At 44.4% G+C, this 18690-nt stretch overlaps 1 protein-coding gene and 1 long non-coding RNA gene across 3 annotated transcripts in view; one reads left to right on the top strand and one right to left on the bottom strand.

The window, feature by feature from the left end:
• Positions 1-1827, bottom strand: part of CTC1 (CST telomere replication complex component 1) — a 30015-nt gene extending 28188 nt beyond the window's left edge. Inside the window, exon 1 of one of the 2 annotated variants that reach the window (XM_088658807.1) lies at positions 1539-1827. In XM_088658807.1, coding sequence (XP_088514933.1) covers positions 1539-1747 — 209 coding nt within the window. In that variant the 5' untranslated portion in view covers positions 1748-1827. The remainder of the gene's footprint in view (positions 1-1538) is intronic. The other variant, XM_088658808.1, reaches the window with a different exon arrangement.
• A 10-nt stretch (positions 1828-1837) lies between these two features.
• On the top strand, positions 1838-16131 carry LOC118075394 (uncharacterized). The gene is made up of 6 exons (XR_015947327.1): positions 1838-2122; positions 5175-5364; positions 9214-9342; positions 9514-9660; positions 14911-14990; positions 15933-16131. It is a non-coding gene; the product is annotated as an uncharacterized LOC118075394 (long non-coding RNA).
• Positions 16132-18690: the final 2559 nt, after the last annotated feature.

Below are 18690 nucleotides of genomic sequence, written 5' to 3'. Positions count from 1 at the left end.
GATTTTCCACAGAGAATTCCACAAGATGTCTAGACATAAGACTCAATATTCATCAATGACATACATTAAAAAATAGTTGGCTCAGGGGGCGGGGCGGGATCAGCCAAAAAAAGTAGGTCTCAATACTTTTTAAGCTGTCTCATTGTGCTCATTCCATTTTCATTTCACCTTTAATATGTATACTATCCTGCCAACCTAGCAGTTCGAAAGCACGTCAAAATGCAAGTAGATAAATAGGAACCGCTACAGCGGGAAGGTAAACGGTGTTTCTATGTGCTGCTCTGGTTTGCCAGAAGCGGCTTTGTCATGCTGGCCACATGACCTGGAAACTATACGCCGGCTCCCTCGGCCAATAATGCGAGATGAGCGCGCAACCCCAGAGTCGGTCACAACTGGACCTAATGGTCAGGGGTCCCTTTACCTTTACCGTTCTATATTACTATACACAAGGCAGTGTACAACAACTAAATATACAACCAAGTTCACACACGTCAGAATAATCGGATGAAATACAAAATCATAATAAAAACATAACTTTAAAATAAACAAAGTAATATACAATAATGTCTTATAATTTAATAATACACAATAAAAGTAACTCTTGAAATACCAACATATAATTATTAACAATTACAATGCCCTTCAAAAAACTGGTTTCAAAATTTCACAAGAGGACATACAAAGCTAGTTAACAATACATTATGTGAAATATACCAATCTCAGAATTGCAGCTCCCCCTCCCTTTTTAAAAAAAGAACAGGGAAGCTCAAATTGAACAGTATTTAAATGTGCAACTGTGTTAGAGCAGATGTAGACCAGCAACATGCGAGTCTCCCCAGGCTCCAATAAATTCATATAAATTAAACAAGGAAGACTACACAGAGACGATAGCAGCAAACTTTCCTCAGCTACTCTCAACCTCAACAAAAGAAAAACGAGAGTTTTGTATAATTTGCTAATTTTGACTCCATCCACCCCTGGGATCACTATGAAGCACACAATTTTGACTGTGCGTTCTGGTTTCCGTCACCGTGGCCCGTTGTGCCAGAAGCGGTTTAGTTATGTTGGCCACATGACACGGAAAGCTGTCTGTGGACAAACGCCAGCTCCCTCAGCCTGAAAGCGAGATGAGCGCCACACCCTATAGTCCCCTTTGACTGGACTTAACCGTCCAGGGGTTCTTTACCTTTTACCATCTTATTTGTGCATCTGACTCTTCCTGCCTAAGGACAGAACCTGACATTTGTGATCTGCTTGAGATTCTTGCAACACAGGGGGGGTGCCTAGAATAGCATTAGCTATTTTTGCTGCTGCATCACACTGTTGACTCGTGTTAAGCTTGTGGTCCACCAAGACCCCTGGATCTTACTGGTAGCAAGCCAGGTGTCTCCCCCGTCCCCCCATCTTACATTTGTGCACCTGGCTCTTCGCACAACCTGACATTTGTGATCTTTTTGAGATTCCTGCATCGCAGGGGGGTCGGCTACATGACCCGGGGGTCCCTTCCAACTCCGCAATTCTCCAAGCACCTCGCTCACCTGTAGCCATGCAATTGCAACAGGTCCTTTCGGCTCCCGCACTCCAAGGCGCGCATCAAGCACCGCAGCGCGGCGTCCGCCACTTCCTCGTCGCTCCCGCTGATTCCGAAGCCCCGCAGCGCCTGCACCCACTGCTGCTCCAGGGCCGGGAAGGAGGGTCCGGCCAGCCCGCGGCCCCCTTCCCCGGGAGCGGAGCACGGCAGATCCATGGCTCCAAGGCGCGCATTTCTCTCCGGAGGAGGAGGAGAGATCCGATCGCCCCGCCCGAATCGCAGGCAGCCTCTCGCGCGTCCCCGGAGCTCAGATGCGGAAGCGCCACTTCCTGGTTCCACCGAGCATGTGCGGGTGGTTGAGGGAGGAGAGAGCTGCTCTTGGAAATCAAGGCAGAAATTCAAATATTGCAACGCAGTTGGGATCCACTTCCCAGTTCTCTTCCCCCACCAAACAGAGGCAAGCAGAGAAGAGGCGATGCGTTTCCTTCCTTCAGAAAGTTGATACTGTACTAGTTTTTCCAGCTTCTCTGTGCTATCGTAGTCGTCGTCGTCGTCGTCGTCGTGGTTGTTGTTGTTACTACAGTACTACCGGTACTATACAGTAATTACTTTTTTCTTTTTAAATAATTTTTATTGGTTTTACAAAATAAAACTCACGTTTAACACATCTGAATTTTAAAATCAAACGAGATTCTTCTGAATCTTATGACTTCCCTCCTCCCCTCCGTGGGTCCTTTATACAGTATATCTAAATCAGGGGTCAGCAAACTTTTTCAGCAGGGGGCCGGTCCACTGTCTCTCAGACCTTGTGGGGGGCCACCGGACTGTTTTTTGGGGGGAAATACATATGAACGAATTCCTATGCCCCACAAATAACCCAGAGATGCATTTTAAATAAAAGGACACATTCTACTCATGTAAAAACACCAGGCAAGCCCCACAATTTACCCAGAGATGCATTTTAAATAAAAGGACACATTCTACTCATGTAAAAACATTCTGATTCCTGGACTGTCCGCGGGCCGGATTTAGAAGGTGATTGGGCAGCATCCGGCCCCCAGGCCTTAGTTTGGGGACCCTGATCTAAAATCAAATGCATATTATAGTTCCTCCACATTAAAGGTAAAGGGACTCCTGACCATTAGGTCCAGTTGTGACCGACTCTGGGGTTGTGGCGCTCATCTCGCGTTATTGTCCGAGGGAGCTGGCGTACAGCTTCCAGGTCATGTGGCCAGCATGACAAAGCTGCTTCTGGTGAACCAGAGCAGCACACAGAAATGCCGTTTACCTTCCCGCTGTAGCGGTAGCTATTCGGCAAGCCCTAGGCTCTGTGGTTTAACCCACAGCACCACCCGCGTCCCTCCACATTATGGTCCTCCAAAGTATCCAAAGTCTTTGTGACATTGCAGGAGTTACTGAAAGTCTGCCAAATAACTCACGTGATTACAGTGGTCTTTTAAGTACAGTCTGTTTTTTGTCCCATTCCCGATTGAAGTTTTGATCTTCCTGATTTTTGATTTTCCCTGTCAGTCTTGCCATCTCTGCATACCATCTGCCAGTTCACTTTTGTCGGCATCTCCTCTTTCCATCGCTGGGCACTACTACTATAATTTCTGTACAGTCATCCCTCGGGTTGCGAACGTTATCTGTGCGGGAGGCGTGTTCGCAACCCACAGCATTCCCAACCCACAGCGCTGCGTCTGCTCATGCGCGTGATGCGATTCGGTGCTTCTGCGCATGCGCATGATGTCATTTTGTGTTTCTGCACATGTGCGCACACCAAAACCCAGAAGTAACCCGTTCTGGTACTTCTGGGTTCGGCGCAGAGCGCAACCCGAAAACGCATCACCCACAGTGTTTACAACCTGAGATATGACTGTACCAACTTTCTCCCGAGGATCATGAGGCAGTTCACTATAAAAACACAAAAATGTGTAATACACAAGTTGCATCTTTCTGAACTTTTGCTAGACAAAAGTATCTTTCACAATTCCTACACTTGCCAAGCCGGGCACATTTGGTGGTCTACTAGGACTATGTCATGAAGTGGATATGGGAAGAGAGCCAGGAGGAACAAAACTTAAGAATGACATGCTAAATTTATGGAGGAGGCGGGGAGAGTCAGAAGGAACTTTTGTCAGTTTCCAATGTGTGCAGATCAATGCAGAAAGTAGCCATACAATTTTTTTAATGTACTCTCCTAACATGGTTGTGGCCAAGGAGGGGGCAGTTGCCCCCACTAAATCAAGAAAATAAATAAAAAATACTTAACTAAAAGTAGAAATCGTAGAAAGATTTTGAGAGATTTTTCTGAGCGCTTTGGGGTTAAAAGAAAGTACATTGGAACCTTGGTTTTCGAACATAATCCATTCTGGAAGACTGTTCAACTGTCGGAACATTTGAAAACTAAGGCGCAATGGGCGGTTGGCAAAATCCATTGAGAAAATGGAAAAACTTGCTGCGGAAGCCGTTTGACTTCCGAGGCATGTTCGAAAATAGGTTTCCGGCATTTGAAAACCAAAACCTTTGGCTTCCGAGGCACTTGAAAACTGAGGTTTGACTGTAATTTAAAACTATTGTTGTTGATACATTTCATTCCGAATCTGCTAGACGGAGCCAGAGAGAGGATGGTGATAGGTGGGCATCTTGCCCCCCCCATAAATCCCGCTACCTGCCCTCCACCCAATATAAATCCTGCCTACGCCATGTCCACTTGTGGAATTTCTGGGTTCACTGCCTTCTTCATGTGATGAAGCAGAATCCTTTCAAGGCACTGTGGAGGTGGGGAAAGGCTAACCATGTCCTGTGGGTGGGAATTCTAGTCTCCACCCTTTCTATCATATTGTTTTGGCTTCCTGTGCTATAAAGACCTTCGTTTACCGGGCAAGGAATATTCAGTCTCTTCGCCTGCGGAGGTCCTGTGAGAGGTGAGAGAGTGAGGGCCCTGCCTGCAAGTGTAAGGGACAAGTTGGCCAAAAACTATGGCTCTGTTGGAACTGCTCCCAGTTTTAGTGGCGATGGTAAGTGAGAAAACTGAAGGAAATTGGTCACCAGGCTGGGAGAAAAGAGCTAATTATGTCCAGTGTTCTTTTTTTTTATTTAAAAAAATGTTAGTGGTACTCTCATTCTGACTCAAGAAAATCGCCATTTTATAGTTCAAATCAGGGAAAATATATACAGTAAATGGACAAAAGTACAAAGATTCACAAAATGTTTAGGGGTATGCGTACCCCTGCGTATCCCCAGGAAAAAAAGGACTTGCTAAGTCCATAATTTTTGTGCAAGCAGAAAGGCTCTGTAAACATTCGCCTTCTGGCTTGTGTGGCGGATTCCTGAAACCGAGCCATTCTTGATGAAAAGTAGTTTGCCTCTATATGGAGTTTGGATTTGGATTTGATATCCCGCTTTATCACTCCCCTAAGGAGTCTCAAATGGCTCACAATCTCCTTTCCCTTCCTCCCCCACAACAAACACTCTGTGAGGTGAGTGAGGCTGAGAGACTTCAGAGAAGTGTGACTAGCCCAAGGTCACCCAGCACCTGCATGTGGAGGAGCGGGGAAGCGAACCCGGTTCACCAGATTACGAGTCCACCGCTTTTAACCACTACACCACACAAGGTTTTATTTTATTTTTCCCTTTGCAGATCAACTTGAACCTTGTTCAGACATCCACAGGGGGACCCCTCATCCCTTATGCTAGACCTATCCCTGCATCAGTTGCGGATAAGGATGCTCTCATCCACTCCAGTGGTATACAAAAGAGGGAGGTGGATTGCTCAGAAGGATACTATCGTCACCCGGATGAAACCCACTGCTGCCTTAAATGCCCCAAAGGTATGACAGAATGTAAATCAGAGTAATAACTGTTAATTGTGATTTCCTATTTCCGTGTAAACCCCCCCCCCCCGATTCTTAGAACAAAAAAAATCCAGTTTGGGGGAAATGTACTCATGCGTGTGATGCGATTCGGTGCTTCTGCGCATGCGCATGATGTCATTTTGTGTTTCTTCACATGCGCGCACACCAAAACCCAGAAGTAACCCGTTCTGGTACTTCTGGGTTCGGCGCAGAGCGCAACCCGAAAACGCATCACCCACAGTGTTTACAACCTGAAATATGACTGTACCAACTTTCTCCCGAGGATCATGAGGCAGTTCACTATAAAAACACAAAAATGTGTAATACACAAGTTGCATCTTTCTGAACTTTTGCTAGACAAAAGTAGCTTTCACAATTCCTACACTTGCCAAGCCGGGCACATTTGGTGGTCTACTAGGACTATGTCATGAAGTGGATATGGGAAGAGAGCCAGGAGGAACAAAACTTAAGAACGACATGCTAAATTTATGGAGGAGGTGGGGAGAGTCAGAAGGAACTTTTGTCAGTTTCCCATGTGTGCAGATCAATGCAGAAAGTAGCCATACCATTTTTTTAATGTACTCTCCTAACATGGTTGTGGCCAAGGAGGGGGCAGTTGCCCCCACTAAATCAAGAAAATAAATAAAAAATACTTAACTAAAAGTAGAAATCGTAGAAAGATTTTGAGAGATTTTTCTGAAAATTTTTCTTTTTATTTTTTTTCTATTTCAACTCAAATGTAATTGCATAGCAGTGAAAGGCTATAGCTCCTCTGGAGTACAGTCGTACCTCAGAAGTCGAACAGAATCCTTCCCGGAAGTCCATTCAACTTCCAAAATATTCGGAAACCAAAGCGCAGCTTCCTGCAGCCAATCAGAAGCCGCGGAAGCCCCATCGGATGTTTGGCTTCAAAAAATAGTTCACAAACTGGAACACTCATTTCCAGGTTTGTGGCGTTCGAGAGCCAAAACCTTCAAGAACTACCGTAAGCTGTTCAAAAACCAAGGTCCGACTGTATATTAAAACATGGGATACACTTGTAATGAATGAGTTTTTGCAGCTGGGGGAACTGCTTGGGGAGACAGAAAGAGGATAGTGGTTTTTTTCTTGCAACATATATGCCCTTTTATCCTATCTCACCAGAAAATTAAATAGATATTACCTAAAGACTAGATAAATATAAAATTCCATGTACAATTAGGCTTTGTCCATGCTTTCTCTTGGGCATGTGGAATGCTGATGGAGCCGGGGCCCAAGGAAGTGTCTCACCTGTGCCCTTACTGAGGTGAAAGGTAGCGCTGCTGTTTATACCACTGTTACCCCACCGCGGTATTCCCTTAAATCTGTCCTACTCAGAATATAGTGGAAGGATCCTTAGAATATGAAAAAAGAGTCACAGAATCATAGAATTGTAGAGTTGGAACAGACCCCGGGGGTCTGCAATGCAGGAATCTCAGCTAAAGCATCCATGACAGATGGCTATCCAACCACTGTTTAAACACCTCCAATGAGACACTACTGCATCCCAAGGGAGTCCGTTCCCCTGTATAACGGCTCTTACTGTCAGAGGAAGGTTGTTATAAGTTGTGGTTGCCAGGGTTTGTGGACGCCAGATTCCTCTAAATCCCTGGGTCCGATAGGTGTTAGAATTTAATCAATGACCGGAGTGTTAAAAAGGCTTCCAGACACAGGATTTAGCCAAGTGTTAAAATGCAGGCCAAACCAGCTTTCCACATTCAGCTCTGATATACTTAGCAGAGTGCAAGCAGACTAGATTTTAGGATTGCATTTGTGGTGATGTGATTTAGGGGAAAGTGCTTGCAGTCTGAAAAAAGTCTGCCAGCCGCAGAGAGGCAGAGTCGTGGCTGGTGTCAGTTTGTATCCCAGGCTGCAAGGAGAAGCAATATTATCTTGGAGTACAGGTAGGTAGCCGTGTTGGTCTGGGTCGAAGTAAAATAAAAAAATTCCTTCAGTAGCACCTTAAAGACCAACTAAGTTTTTATTTTGGTACTAGTGTAATTCAGCCCGTTGAGTAAACGGGCGCTAGAACATCCCGGGGTTCGGAGAAGCGCTTGCGTAGCGCTTCTCCGAACCCCGGGACCTGTCCTTGCTGTCGGCGGCAGGGGGACAGGAAGGAAGGAGGAGAAAGCAGCCCTTTCTCCTCCTTCCTTCCTCTCCCCCAGCCGCCGACAGTAAGGAGACATCCCGGGGTTAGGAGAAGTGCTTGCGCAGCGCTTCTCCGAACCCCGGGACCTACGCCGGGGAGGAGAGGCTCCTTCCCTGCCCTGGCGGCATCGGGCTCCGGGGCCGCGACGGCGGTGGGAGCCGGACCGGGCTCCTCAAAGGCGCCCTTCCTCCCCCCCTTCACCTCCACCGGCCTCCACCCTCGCTTCCCCAATGTGCCCTGCAGTGAGGCGGTGTCCGGCCGGGAGCGGAGGAGGCAGAGGGGGGGGAGCGCACGCGCGTGCAGTCTCTGCGCTCCAATCCCTGTGTCCGTGGGGCACATGCGCAGTAGCGCAAACCCAGGGACACAGGGAATACTGGACGCAGAGACACATGCACTTTATTATATAGGATGAGCTTTCGTGTGCATGCACACTTCTTCAGATACTTCAGATATCTTGGAGTGTAATGCTGGGAGCCCCTCTATTGCAAGGTCTACTTGATTGATTGATTGAATTTATATACTGCCCTACACCCGGAGCTCTCAGGGTGGTTCACAGAAAAGATAACAATATATAAAATCAGAATAAAAACAATAACCCAAATACGACCAAATAACATGAAAGATAAGCCCCTGCCCCCACTAATTTAAGCATAAGGTCACTTTGGATACATGAGCATTAGCCTTTAAGTTTTTTTTTTTAAGATGAGGAAAAGGAAAATGCATCAGATAGAATTATAATGGGGTTAATATTGGGGTTTAGCTTTTAAGTACTATATTCTAGTTTATCCTCATACACAAGCACACCCATTCATCCATATTTTTTTTTTCATTTTCTTCCACACAGAGACTTGTATATATTTGTAAATAAACCATATATTGTAAGGACAGCACAGTTTCTACCTTGGCTAAAGCGCGCCTGGAACTCCTTGCAATCTCGCACCGCTGTGGAGATTGGGGTGGCATGCCAAAAATAAGACCATAATCCTACTGAAGTCAGTGGGACATACTTCTGAGTTTGAATCCCAGGTTGCAACGATGGGGGAAGCAAGACTCTCTTGGAGTGTAATGCTGCTTAAAATGCAAGCTGCAATTCCAAGCAGTGGTTTTGGGTATATTTTGGCACCAGCCTAAGCCACTCTCTAGGACTGGGGTGGGTAGTTGGGTTGCCATGTTTTGAAGAGGAAAAAAACGAGGACACATTTGCCGACTTCTACTTTTAACTATGGATCGCAAAGGCGACTCTGCCCATGAAAAGGAAGATGCGTCCCAGAAAAAGAGGACATTGGGCAACCCACTGTGATAAAAGTGATAAAAGGTAGGGCTGGAATGTGCTGTTGTACCATTCAAACCTCGGTTCTCGAACGTCTCCGTTTCCTAACGTTTCAGCTCCCGAACGGCGAAAACCCATAAGTAACCGCTCCGGTTTTTGAATGATTTTCGGAAGCCAGACATGCTACGCAGCTTCTGTTTTGAGTTTTTCCTATTGTATTTCAGTTTTCGGTTGTTGAATGTTTTGGAAGTCGAACGGTCTTCTGGAACGCATTACAATCGACAACCGAGGTTTGACTGTACTGAAACTTTCATTCTACGCTCAGCCATGCATTTCTTTTCTCACTGAATGACTTTTTCCTGCTTCCTCTTGGATAATTCTTTTGCAGGAACTTACATTGCACAACACTGTTCAGGCTTGGATGCGACATCTAAGTGCTCAGCATGCCCTGAGGGTTCCTTCATGCCTGGAGATCATTTCTCTGAAAGGTGTCTCGGATGCCTTTGGTGCCGTCAAAGTAAGTCGTTTCTCTGTGTGTGTTCCTGTCTGTGTTTTGCAAAGGGGTAAGCAGCAGTGAAAGGCCCCTGCATTTGGAATGTTGCATATGTGAATCGACTGTAGATTGCTTGTTTCTCGAGCATTAATGGCCCATGTAGAATTAACCAACTCTTCCCCTCTTTCTTCTTAGCCTTTGGACAAATAGAGGTATCCAAATGTAACAGTGAGAATGACACAGTTTGCGGTTGCGGCACTAATCAATATCAAAGTAGCCGCAGTCTTGACTTCATGTGCAAGAGCTGCAGTGACTGTCCCGATGGAAGAATCCAGCAACCTTGTGAGTGCAATTAGGAAGAATCAATGACTTTAAAACGTTACTACCGTACCTCCCACAAATTAATTAATTCATACTAGGAACAGGCTCTCTCACCCCTACAGCAAATGCAGAGCATTTTTCTTTGTTGCAAGCTGTGTGTGCTGGCAAAATTGAATTCCTTCTCCTCTCCTTGTCCTATGGTAGCGATTCTCCTTATTTTTAACCCTTCCTCTCCTCTCCAGCTTTATGTATTTCTTTTAATGTGATATGTCCTTAAGCCCAGCACCCTTAAGGCAGTATTAAATTTGAATGCCGGTGATGATGATGATGCGTTTATATAGTGCCCTGTATATACATAGTGGGACCCAGGTGGCGCTGTGGTTAAACCATTGAGCCTAGGGCTTGCTGATCAGAAGGTCGGTGGTTCGAATCCCTGTGATGGGGTGAGCTCCCGTTGCTCGGTCCCAGCTCCTGCCAACCTAGCAGTTCGAAAGCATGTCAAAATGCAAGTAGATAAATAGGAACCGCTACAGCGGGAAGGTAAACGGCGTTTCCATGTGCTGCTCTGGTTTGCCAGAAGCAGCTTTGTCATGCTGGCCACATGACCTGGAAGCTATACGCCGGCTCCCTCGGCCAATAATGCGAGATGAGCGCGCAACCCCAGAGTCGGTCACGACTGGACCTAATGGTCAGGGGTCCCTTTACCTTTTTTATATACATACCGGTAGTACCCGAGCTTTCCAGAGTACAAACCAAAAGACAGTGGTGGTCGGTGACATTTTGAGGTGCTAGGGCTGCAGTTTTTAACCTCACCAGGAAAGTGTGCCGTTGCAGAATACCGTTGTTTCTTTATACTGAAACACATCAATTATGCTTTGCACATCTGTGGACAGGGAAGTCCTAGGGATGAAAATTAAGGTTGCTACCAACTCTGGGCCTGACTAAGGGGGAACCATCCCTGAGTTCCTAACTATCCTTCCCCATACGTTGAGGCTTCAGCAGACGTTGGTTTTAGTCACATCACCACTGATACCCACAGAGAGAGAGACAGATATCCAATACGGGTTTTCATTTTGCTTAGCAGAAAACAAACAAGCAAGCATTCACATTCTTTCACAGCAAAAGCTCATGGACTTAACAAACTCAGAAGCAAAGTAAGGGAGTCTTCACTGGTGAAGAAGGAGATTCCAAGAATGCTGCTGAGTGCCACTTGTATGCTTTCTTAAAGGTAAAGGGACCCCTGACCATTAGGTCCAGTCGTGACCGACTCTAGGGTTGCGCGCTCATCTCGCATTATTGGCCGAGGGAGCCGGCGTACAGCTTCCAGGTCATGTGGCCAGCATGACAAAGCTGTTTCTGGTAAACCAGAGCAGCACATGGAAACGCCGTTTACCTTCCCGCTGTAGCGGTTCCTATTTATCTACTTGCATTTTGACGTGCTTTCGAACTGCTAGGTTGGCAGGAGCTGGGACCAAGCAACGGGAGCTCACCCCGTTGCAGGGATTCGAACCGCCGACCTTCTGATCAGCAAGCCCTACTTCTAATGACTATTAATTTCTCTTATTATAACTAGCAACTTAATGGGTTACTCTTTAAAAGGCAAAAACACCCTAAAGACATTAAAATAGCCTCTTTTGATTTTACCTTAAAATCTAACCTATTAACTCTCTTAAGAGTCTTCCTAAGCAGAGAATGTTCTCTTAAACATGCTATGTCCTTGTTCTGAACCCATACTTGCAACCACATCAAATATTCCTCCTGCACTTATTCTGACTACAGGATGTACTCTTAGCTTGGTACAGAAAAATGACACCTAGAAACTTACAGAATGTGCCCTTAATGCCACACATGGAGAGCAGCACATTGTCTACCCCTGGCCAAGGATTTTGAGCTCTCCTGCTGGCATTTAATTCAAGCTTCTCAAACTTTATATATGAGTGATGCAGACACTAACAAATAAGTGAAACATCGCAAACCAGACTATATAAAATATAGGTTTAATCAACATAAACATTCCTTTATTCCTACACAATCCTAGTGCTAATATAGCACTAGCGCTTATGTTGATAAAAAAAAAAAGATATTTAAAGTTCCAACAGAATTACTTCCATGTAAGATATTCCAGGGACCCAGGTGGCGCTGTGGTTAAACCACTGAGCCTAGGGCTTGCTGATCAGAAGGTCGGCGGTTCGAATCCCTGTGATGGGGTGAGCTCCCGTTGCTTGGTCCCAGCTCCTGCCAACCTAGCAGTTCGAAAGCACGTCAAAATGCAAGTAGATAAATAGGAACCGCTACAGCGGGAAGGTAAACGGCGTTTCCATGCGCTGCTCTGGTTTGCCAGAAGCGGCTTTGTCATGCTGGCCACATGACCTGGAAGCTATACGCTGGCTCCCTTGGCCAATAATGCGAGATGAGCGCGCAACCCCAGAGTCGGTCACGACTGGACCTAATGGTCAGGGGTCCCTTTACCTTTACCTAAGATATTCCAAGTATGGTTTTCAGATAAGACTGACTCCATATCTCTTACTTAGAACCCTGCCACATGACATACTCTTTTGAACTCAATAATACCTGCTCATCCAATGACAAAGAAACTAAACCATCACACAGAAACTTTTAAAATGTGAGGAGCATGCGCTTCTAAACACATGCGCTTTTCTTCCCCAAACAAATCAAAGTAACTGTTCATTATCTGAAACACTTATTCTCTAAATTGAAAGAAGAAAATATTTCAACCAATAAGGCAAGAGTAATTGTTTCATTTGAGCCATGGCACATAACAGCATAGCAGAAAAATCATATTTGCAATTAATGGCTCAGCTCTGAAAAGGTGAAGTAATAATCTTTGCTCATGTGCAGAGTGTGCTCATGAGCAACCAGCCTCTATCATAACTGATTGGGCACAGAAGGAAAGGGGGATTGTTTGGTCTGGCAAACTGGAATTTTTGCACAGACTGAACGATTAGAAGAGCATGGCATCAAATTCCACCCAACAGCTCTCCGCTACCCGCTCTACAAAGAAATTCAGTGCAAGCTGTTACGTCCCTTCCCAATACACTCAGACTTATTTCAACAGCATAGTCCAATTAAAAGCATTTGTCTCAAGCCTTTGTCTTGTGGAGTTTGTGCTTTGCAAAATGTTTCACCTTCGCAGTTCTGCTGTTTTTGTTTTGTTTTGTTTTGTTTTGTTTTGTTTTGTTTGCCATACAAGCTCCACACTTCCCAATTCCTGTCTTCAGTTAAGCCATTTAGTAACAAGAGAGGAATGTTTAAGCATGTCAGGTCAGAATTCATGTTGCGAACTTTGTTTCTGTCAGTTGTGTAAGAGTTGAAGGCATAAGAGTTCCCCATCAATGGAAAATATTGCACTATTTCACTGCCATCTTCAAACTGCTTCTTTTTTTTCTACTTCCCTTCCTCCTAAGTATCTATATCCTCTTCCACCTTGTTGCTCATTTAATTTTTTGTTTTTAAATAAGCTTCTTCTTCTTATGTCTGCTTATGTCTGCATGTATTCACCCATCCACAAATGGTCCATGTCTGCCTTTTCTTTGTATTGCTATCTGAGCATATACTGTACCTCGGTTTCTTTGTATTGCTATCTGAGCATATACTATACCTCGGTTTAAGTACGCTTCGGTTTGAGTACTTTCAGTTTAAATACTCCGCGGACCTGTCTGGAACGGATTAATCTACTTTCCATTACTTTCAATGAGAAAGTTTGTTTCAGGTTAAGTACGCTTCAGGTTAAGTACAGACTTCCGGAAACAATTGTGTACTTAAATCGAGGTAACACTGTAATTGGTCATTGTCCTCCATCTGACTAGAACAGGGGTGGCCAACATGGCCCTCCAGAAGTTGCTGGACTAGAAATCCCATCACCCTCAACCATAGGCTTGCCATATTTCAAAAGGTACACCCCGAAAGTTGTTTTAGGAAGATCCCAAATTGTTGAGCTTTTTTTAAAAGCATGCCCAAAAGTTCTTGAACAATTTCTGATTGACTTCTATAAGATCTGGGAACCACATTCTGTTCCCCTGGCCTATAATTTTGAGCTCCCTGCTGCATTTCATTGTTTTTTGTGGGGGGGGGGTTCCCCCCCAGGGACACAATACATTTATTTTTTCCAACCAAGCTCCAAAATATTTCGTTGTGGTATATATATAATTTTATCTGGGGAGATTTAAGGAGGACTTAACAGTAATAAAAATTAGCTATTTTGTCTACAAAGTTTCGATTTAGAAAGCCTAATAAATTGAAGCAAAAATTATACCAGGAGCTAGTAATTATTCTGCAGTTCCATAATCTTACTTTAATATTAGGAATCCAATAAATTGTCTATTATAAAATTATGAGCAGATGACCCAAAACATAACATGAGGCATTTTTAACAAATTCCAAAATCCAAAGTTGAAAGAAGCTAAAATCTTCATTCAGCTGTAATTAAAAATAAAATAAAATTCAGTATAGATTGAACATTAAAAATATTAATTTTCAATTATATGCAACCTTAGTCTATGCATGTTTACTTAGAGGTAACCCCTACTTTACTCAATGGAGTTTACTTTCAAGTGAACATGCATAGAATTGCAGTCTTAATTTATCTTGCTTTTAAAATGCAAAATGACACATCTTTTCCCTTTGATATGTAACTATTTGGTGCTTGTTTTCAATGATTTATTGTTGAACAGTTCCCCCTGTGTCACTGGGGGGGGGGGAAGGACAGAATACTATTCTTCTACCATGCTGTTAATTAACCCATTCTCTTTTCGCCCTGCAGAGGGCAGTTAAATGTGTGGAGATCTGTGATTAGGATCTCTTGCAGTTTGTTCAAAATGCAACAACCGACCCACTGGCCCTCATTCAGATCAGGAGCATAGTGCTGGGAAAAGATGCTGGATCCTTTTCACCCCCTCTGAGTCTTTCCACCCAGTGCTGTTTTCTTGATTAAAATCCCATCTCTGAAGCTACTGTTTGCCCCATGAGGAAAAATACACAGGTATTGTCTAAAACCTGTTATGTCTCCCCCTGCAAATTGGCCCCACAATTCTCAATGGGAAAACCACTGCACATGGGAAATGTTGATCAGATTTTGGCACCGTACTGCTGTTGTTGAATTGCCTTTAAAGCCACAAGTGATCCTCAATGCGGAACTTCTGCATCACATCTAGCTTGTCCGCAAATAATAAAGACTAGGTGCTACTGTGTTTGAATGATATCCAAATCATTGAAATAAAATAGCTCCTTCTCTCAGTTATCTTTTCTTTCTAGGTACCAAATTCAGTGACACAGTATGTGAGACTGCCTCCATTGATTCTTTCTCCAAAAAACAAATGCTACCCATGCAGCAGGTGGGGAAAACCTTGTTACAGTATCTGTCTATGTGCATAATAGGTGGGAGTACATCTTTGCAGAAAAACAGCTTCCTAAGGGTTTAGCCCTTACTGAGGGCTTATCCACACTTCCTCCCCCCAAAACAAACAAACTGTTTTTAGTGCTCAATTGGATGAATCCTTACTCCCTCGGGAGGGGGGGGGGAGAGGCAGGTATAAAACAATAATACAAATAATACTTCAGATGATGATAGGATTCTCAATGCCATGTTCATAAAGCAAAAGTATTAAACCAGGCATACACCTGGCTGGCACTTGGACAGCTTTTGAGAGCCTTTGCAGGGGAGAATCACTGAGCAGATGCAAAAGCTTCAACATCTTTTCTTCCTGCCTGCCAATCTTCCATGCTAGGTAAAAGGAGCAAATATAGAATCCAAATTAGGTGTCTTTACCCAAGGCAGAACTTTGTTAAACCAACCAAAATGTCACAAAATAGTATGCAAGAGCCTGACTTCCCCAAAACACTCCTTTCTCTGAGTAGAGATTCAAGGAGGGGGCAATGAAATAGGAGGAACTATAAAGGAGCTATAAGGTAGCATTTATTTCCTGTGCAACTAAGGCCTACTTTTTCCTATTTCAGTTGCAGTCAGCCAGATTGCCATACAGACTGCGACATCGGGCTCAGATATGAAAATTATTCAAGTGAATTCCGGAATAATAGGGTGGGGAACCTCAGCCATGGGGGGTACAAACCTCCAGGTCTCGCTTATTTGCCCTTGACCTGCTTCTCTCATATCCAGAGCAGGAGATGATTGGGGGCGTAAAGGCCAGAATATCATTACATTTTCTTTTTAGTGGAAAGTGGAGAATCAGTAGCCAACAGAAAAAATTTCCATTGCAGTAACTGTTTTACTGGACAGTGTTCTTCGCCATTAATTATTTTTGAATATTTCCCCACAGATTCCCTTATCGGAATGTTAGTAAATCTTAGTAAATCGGAACTGAGGAAAGGCTGTATACCTGGAGCTATGGATCTCTGCAATGGAGAAGAGTTTTCACTCTATTTCTGGCATCGCTGGAACCAGCTGTAAAACACTTCATTTTAAAAAATATAAATATTTAAAATAAATATTTAAAATAAAACATTTCACCTTCTGCCCTCCCGTCGAATTTCTGTTTCCCCCCTCCTGATCTAGCTCTGGCCATTGTACAACCAGATTCCTTCCATCCATTACTAAGTCTCCCTGCTTTATCCATTCTTCACTGTTTTCTGGAATCAAGTAAAAACACAGTTGCTGCCATGGATTTTTGTAGCCAGGATTTTTGTTAGGGGAGGCAAGACATTGTTGGGGGGAGGGACTTTTGCGGGAAGGGGACAGAACCAATGTGATTGGTCAGTTGGATGAGTATTTCTATTGTTTTACTTGATCTGGGGGTGGGGGTGGGCGGGACAGCTGCTCCCTTGGCTATGCCCATGGTTGCTGCAGGAGCAGCCTGGGTAAACAACGGCAGAAATGCAGAACTACAAAGACACACACACCTGAGAAATACAGCCCACATGGTGCTCCAGGAAAGCAGGATCTGGAACGGACAGAAACAAAGAACTTCCCAGTGCGTTCAAGAGGTTTCTTGGTGATGGTGAGCAGCGCAGATGATCAAACAAACTCAAGTCATGCAAAAACAATAGCAGCAGAGATACAGCCAGTGCATTTTTTTTGTTACACCAGCAGGAAGTACTGGTGTATAGGGTAAAGGGGATGTGGGTGGCGCTGTGGTCTAAATCACCAAGCCTCTTGAGCTTGCCGATCAGAAGGTCGGCGGTTCGAATCCCCGCAACAGAGTGAGCTCTGTCCCAGCTCCTGCCAACCTAGCAGTTCAAAACCACGCCGGTGCAAGTAGATAAATAGGTTACGCTGTGTCAGGAAGGTAAACGGCGTTTCCATGTGCTCTGGCTTCCGTCACGATGTCCTGTTGTGCCCGAAGCTGTTTAGTCATGCTGACCACATGACCTGGAAAGCTGTCTGTGGACAAACGCTGGCTCCCTTGGCCTGAAAGCGAGATGAGCGCCGCAACTCCATAGTCACCTTTGACTTAAACATCCAGGGGTCCTTTACCTTTTACCTTTCTTACTGGTGCATACAGTATGTAGGTCAAGGAGGATTAACAGGGATGCATTTCCCCTGTCTCCCGACAGAGGTCATCATATAAGGTGACCAGGGCAATTTTCGCGTCAAAGCCTGGCTGATTTGACCAGGACAAGGGAGTGACGTCAATATCCCCCAACTTTCAGCTCACCCTCTTCCCAGCCAGGTTGAAAATACAAGATTCAGAATGCAGTCTGCAATATGCGTTGGGGTGATGACATGTGGGGTCAGCCCCATGGCAGACATGAAGTCCTGAGCCAGCCACCTCGGCATGGATATTGAAGCCCACCGAGAACCAGCAGCCTGAGAGTCCTCAACCCTACCTATGAGACCAGCTCAGGCAGAGTGACTTCTGGGCAGTGAGGCAGGCGGTAAACCAGCAGAATCCCTAACATTTACTCAACACCAGGCACAAACACTGTAGATCTCCATTCAGCTGGACAGAAAATCTGGAGTAAGAAAGAAAATATCCAGACTACAGTCATACCTCGGTTTAAGTACGCCTCGGTTTGAGTATTTTCAGTTTAAGTACTCTGCGGACCTGTCTGGAACGGATTAATCCACTTTCCATTACTTTCAATGGGAAAGTTCATTTCAGGTTAAGTACGCTTCAGGTTAAGTACGGACTTTCGGAACCAATTACACCCATACCTCGGGTTAAGTACGCTTCAGTTCAAGTACTCCACGGACCGCCTGGAACGAATTAATCCACTTTCCATTACTTTCAATGGGAAAGTTCACTTCAGGTTAAGTATGCTTCAGGTTAAGTACAGACTTCCGGAACCAATTGTGTTTGTAAACTGAGGTACCACTGTATAACAACCCCCCCCCTTCCTGATACTGTCCTGATGCTTTGTCGAATACACAGGTGGGCACAACTTGGTGAGATAAGCTCCTCTCTGTTCACCCATCCAGGTCTCCGTGATACAGACTAGATTGGCCTTCTCATAAAAGCATAAATAATAGCAATGTCTTAAGAGTTATTTGGGGCATGAAAAATAGCTTGTGTGGTCAGAATATAGAACCATTGCAATGCTGCAGGGAGCATCATTTGGCTTTAAATACAGGTCCTTAATAGGTGGGTTTATATCTGAAAAAATAATAAGTTCTCTGTTTATTAGCTGAAATGCGAGGAGCTTACAAGGCTCCATGCCGTGAACTGGTGGATGGTTTGGAAAGGGGAGCCGATACCCTACCAGATAGGAATGGCAAACCAAGTTGTTAGACTATGCTGAAATGGCAAAACTGACTGGAACACTCTGGAACCAAGAAGATAAATATTTCAAGAAAGAATGGGGGGAAATTATAATTTATTTAGGAGACCATTGGAAGCAGATGAAAACATTAGCAGGATTTTAATCTCACTTGTAATGTAACAAATACTATTGACAATGTGGATAGATATAAAATATAGATTATGAAATAATAGGGTATGCAGTTGAAAACATTGACAATAGGATCCATGGAAGGGATTGGGGAGGGAGTCTTGAGATGCAAAGAAAACTCTCCTTATGGATACGTATTTGCAGTGCTTTTTTTCCCTAAAACAAAAGTTTAGAGGTACTCTCACTTTC

Source organism: Zootoca vivipara, chromosome 15 (assembly GCF_965207765.1).
Source record: "Zootoca vivipara chromosome 15, rZooViv2.hap1.1, whole genome shotgun sequence".
NCBI lineage: Eukaryota > Metazoa > Chordata > Lepidosauria > Squamata > Lacertidae > Zootoca > Zootoca vivipara.
The sequence above is the reverse complement of the archived record's forward strand: the minus strand, read 5'-3'. Positions and strand labels throughout refer to the sequence as shown.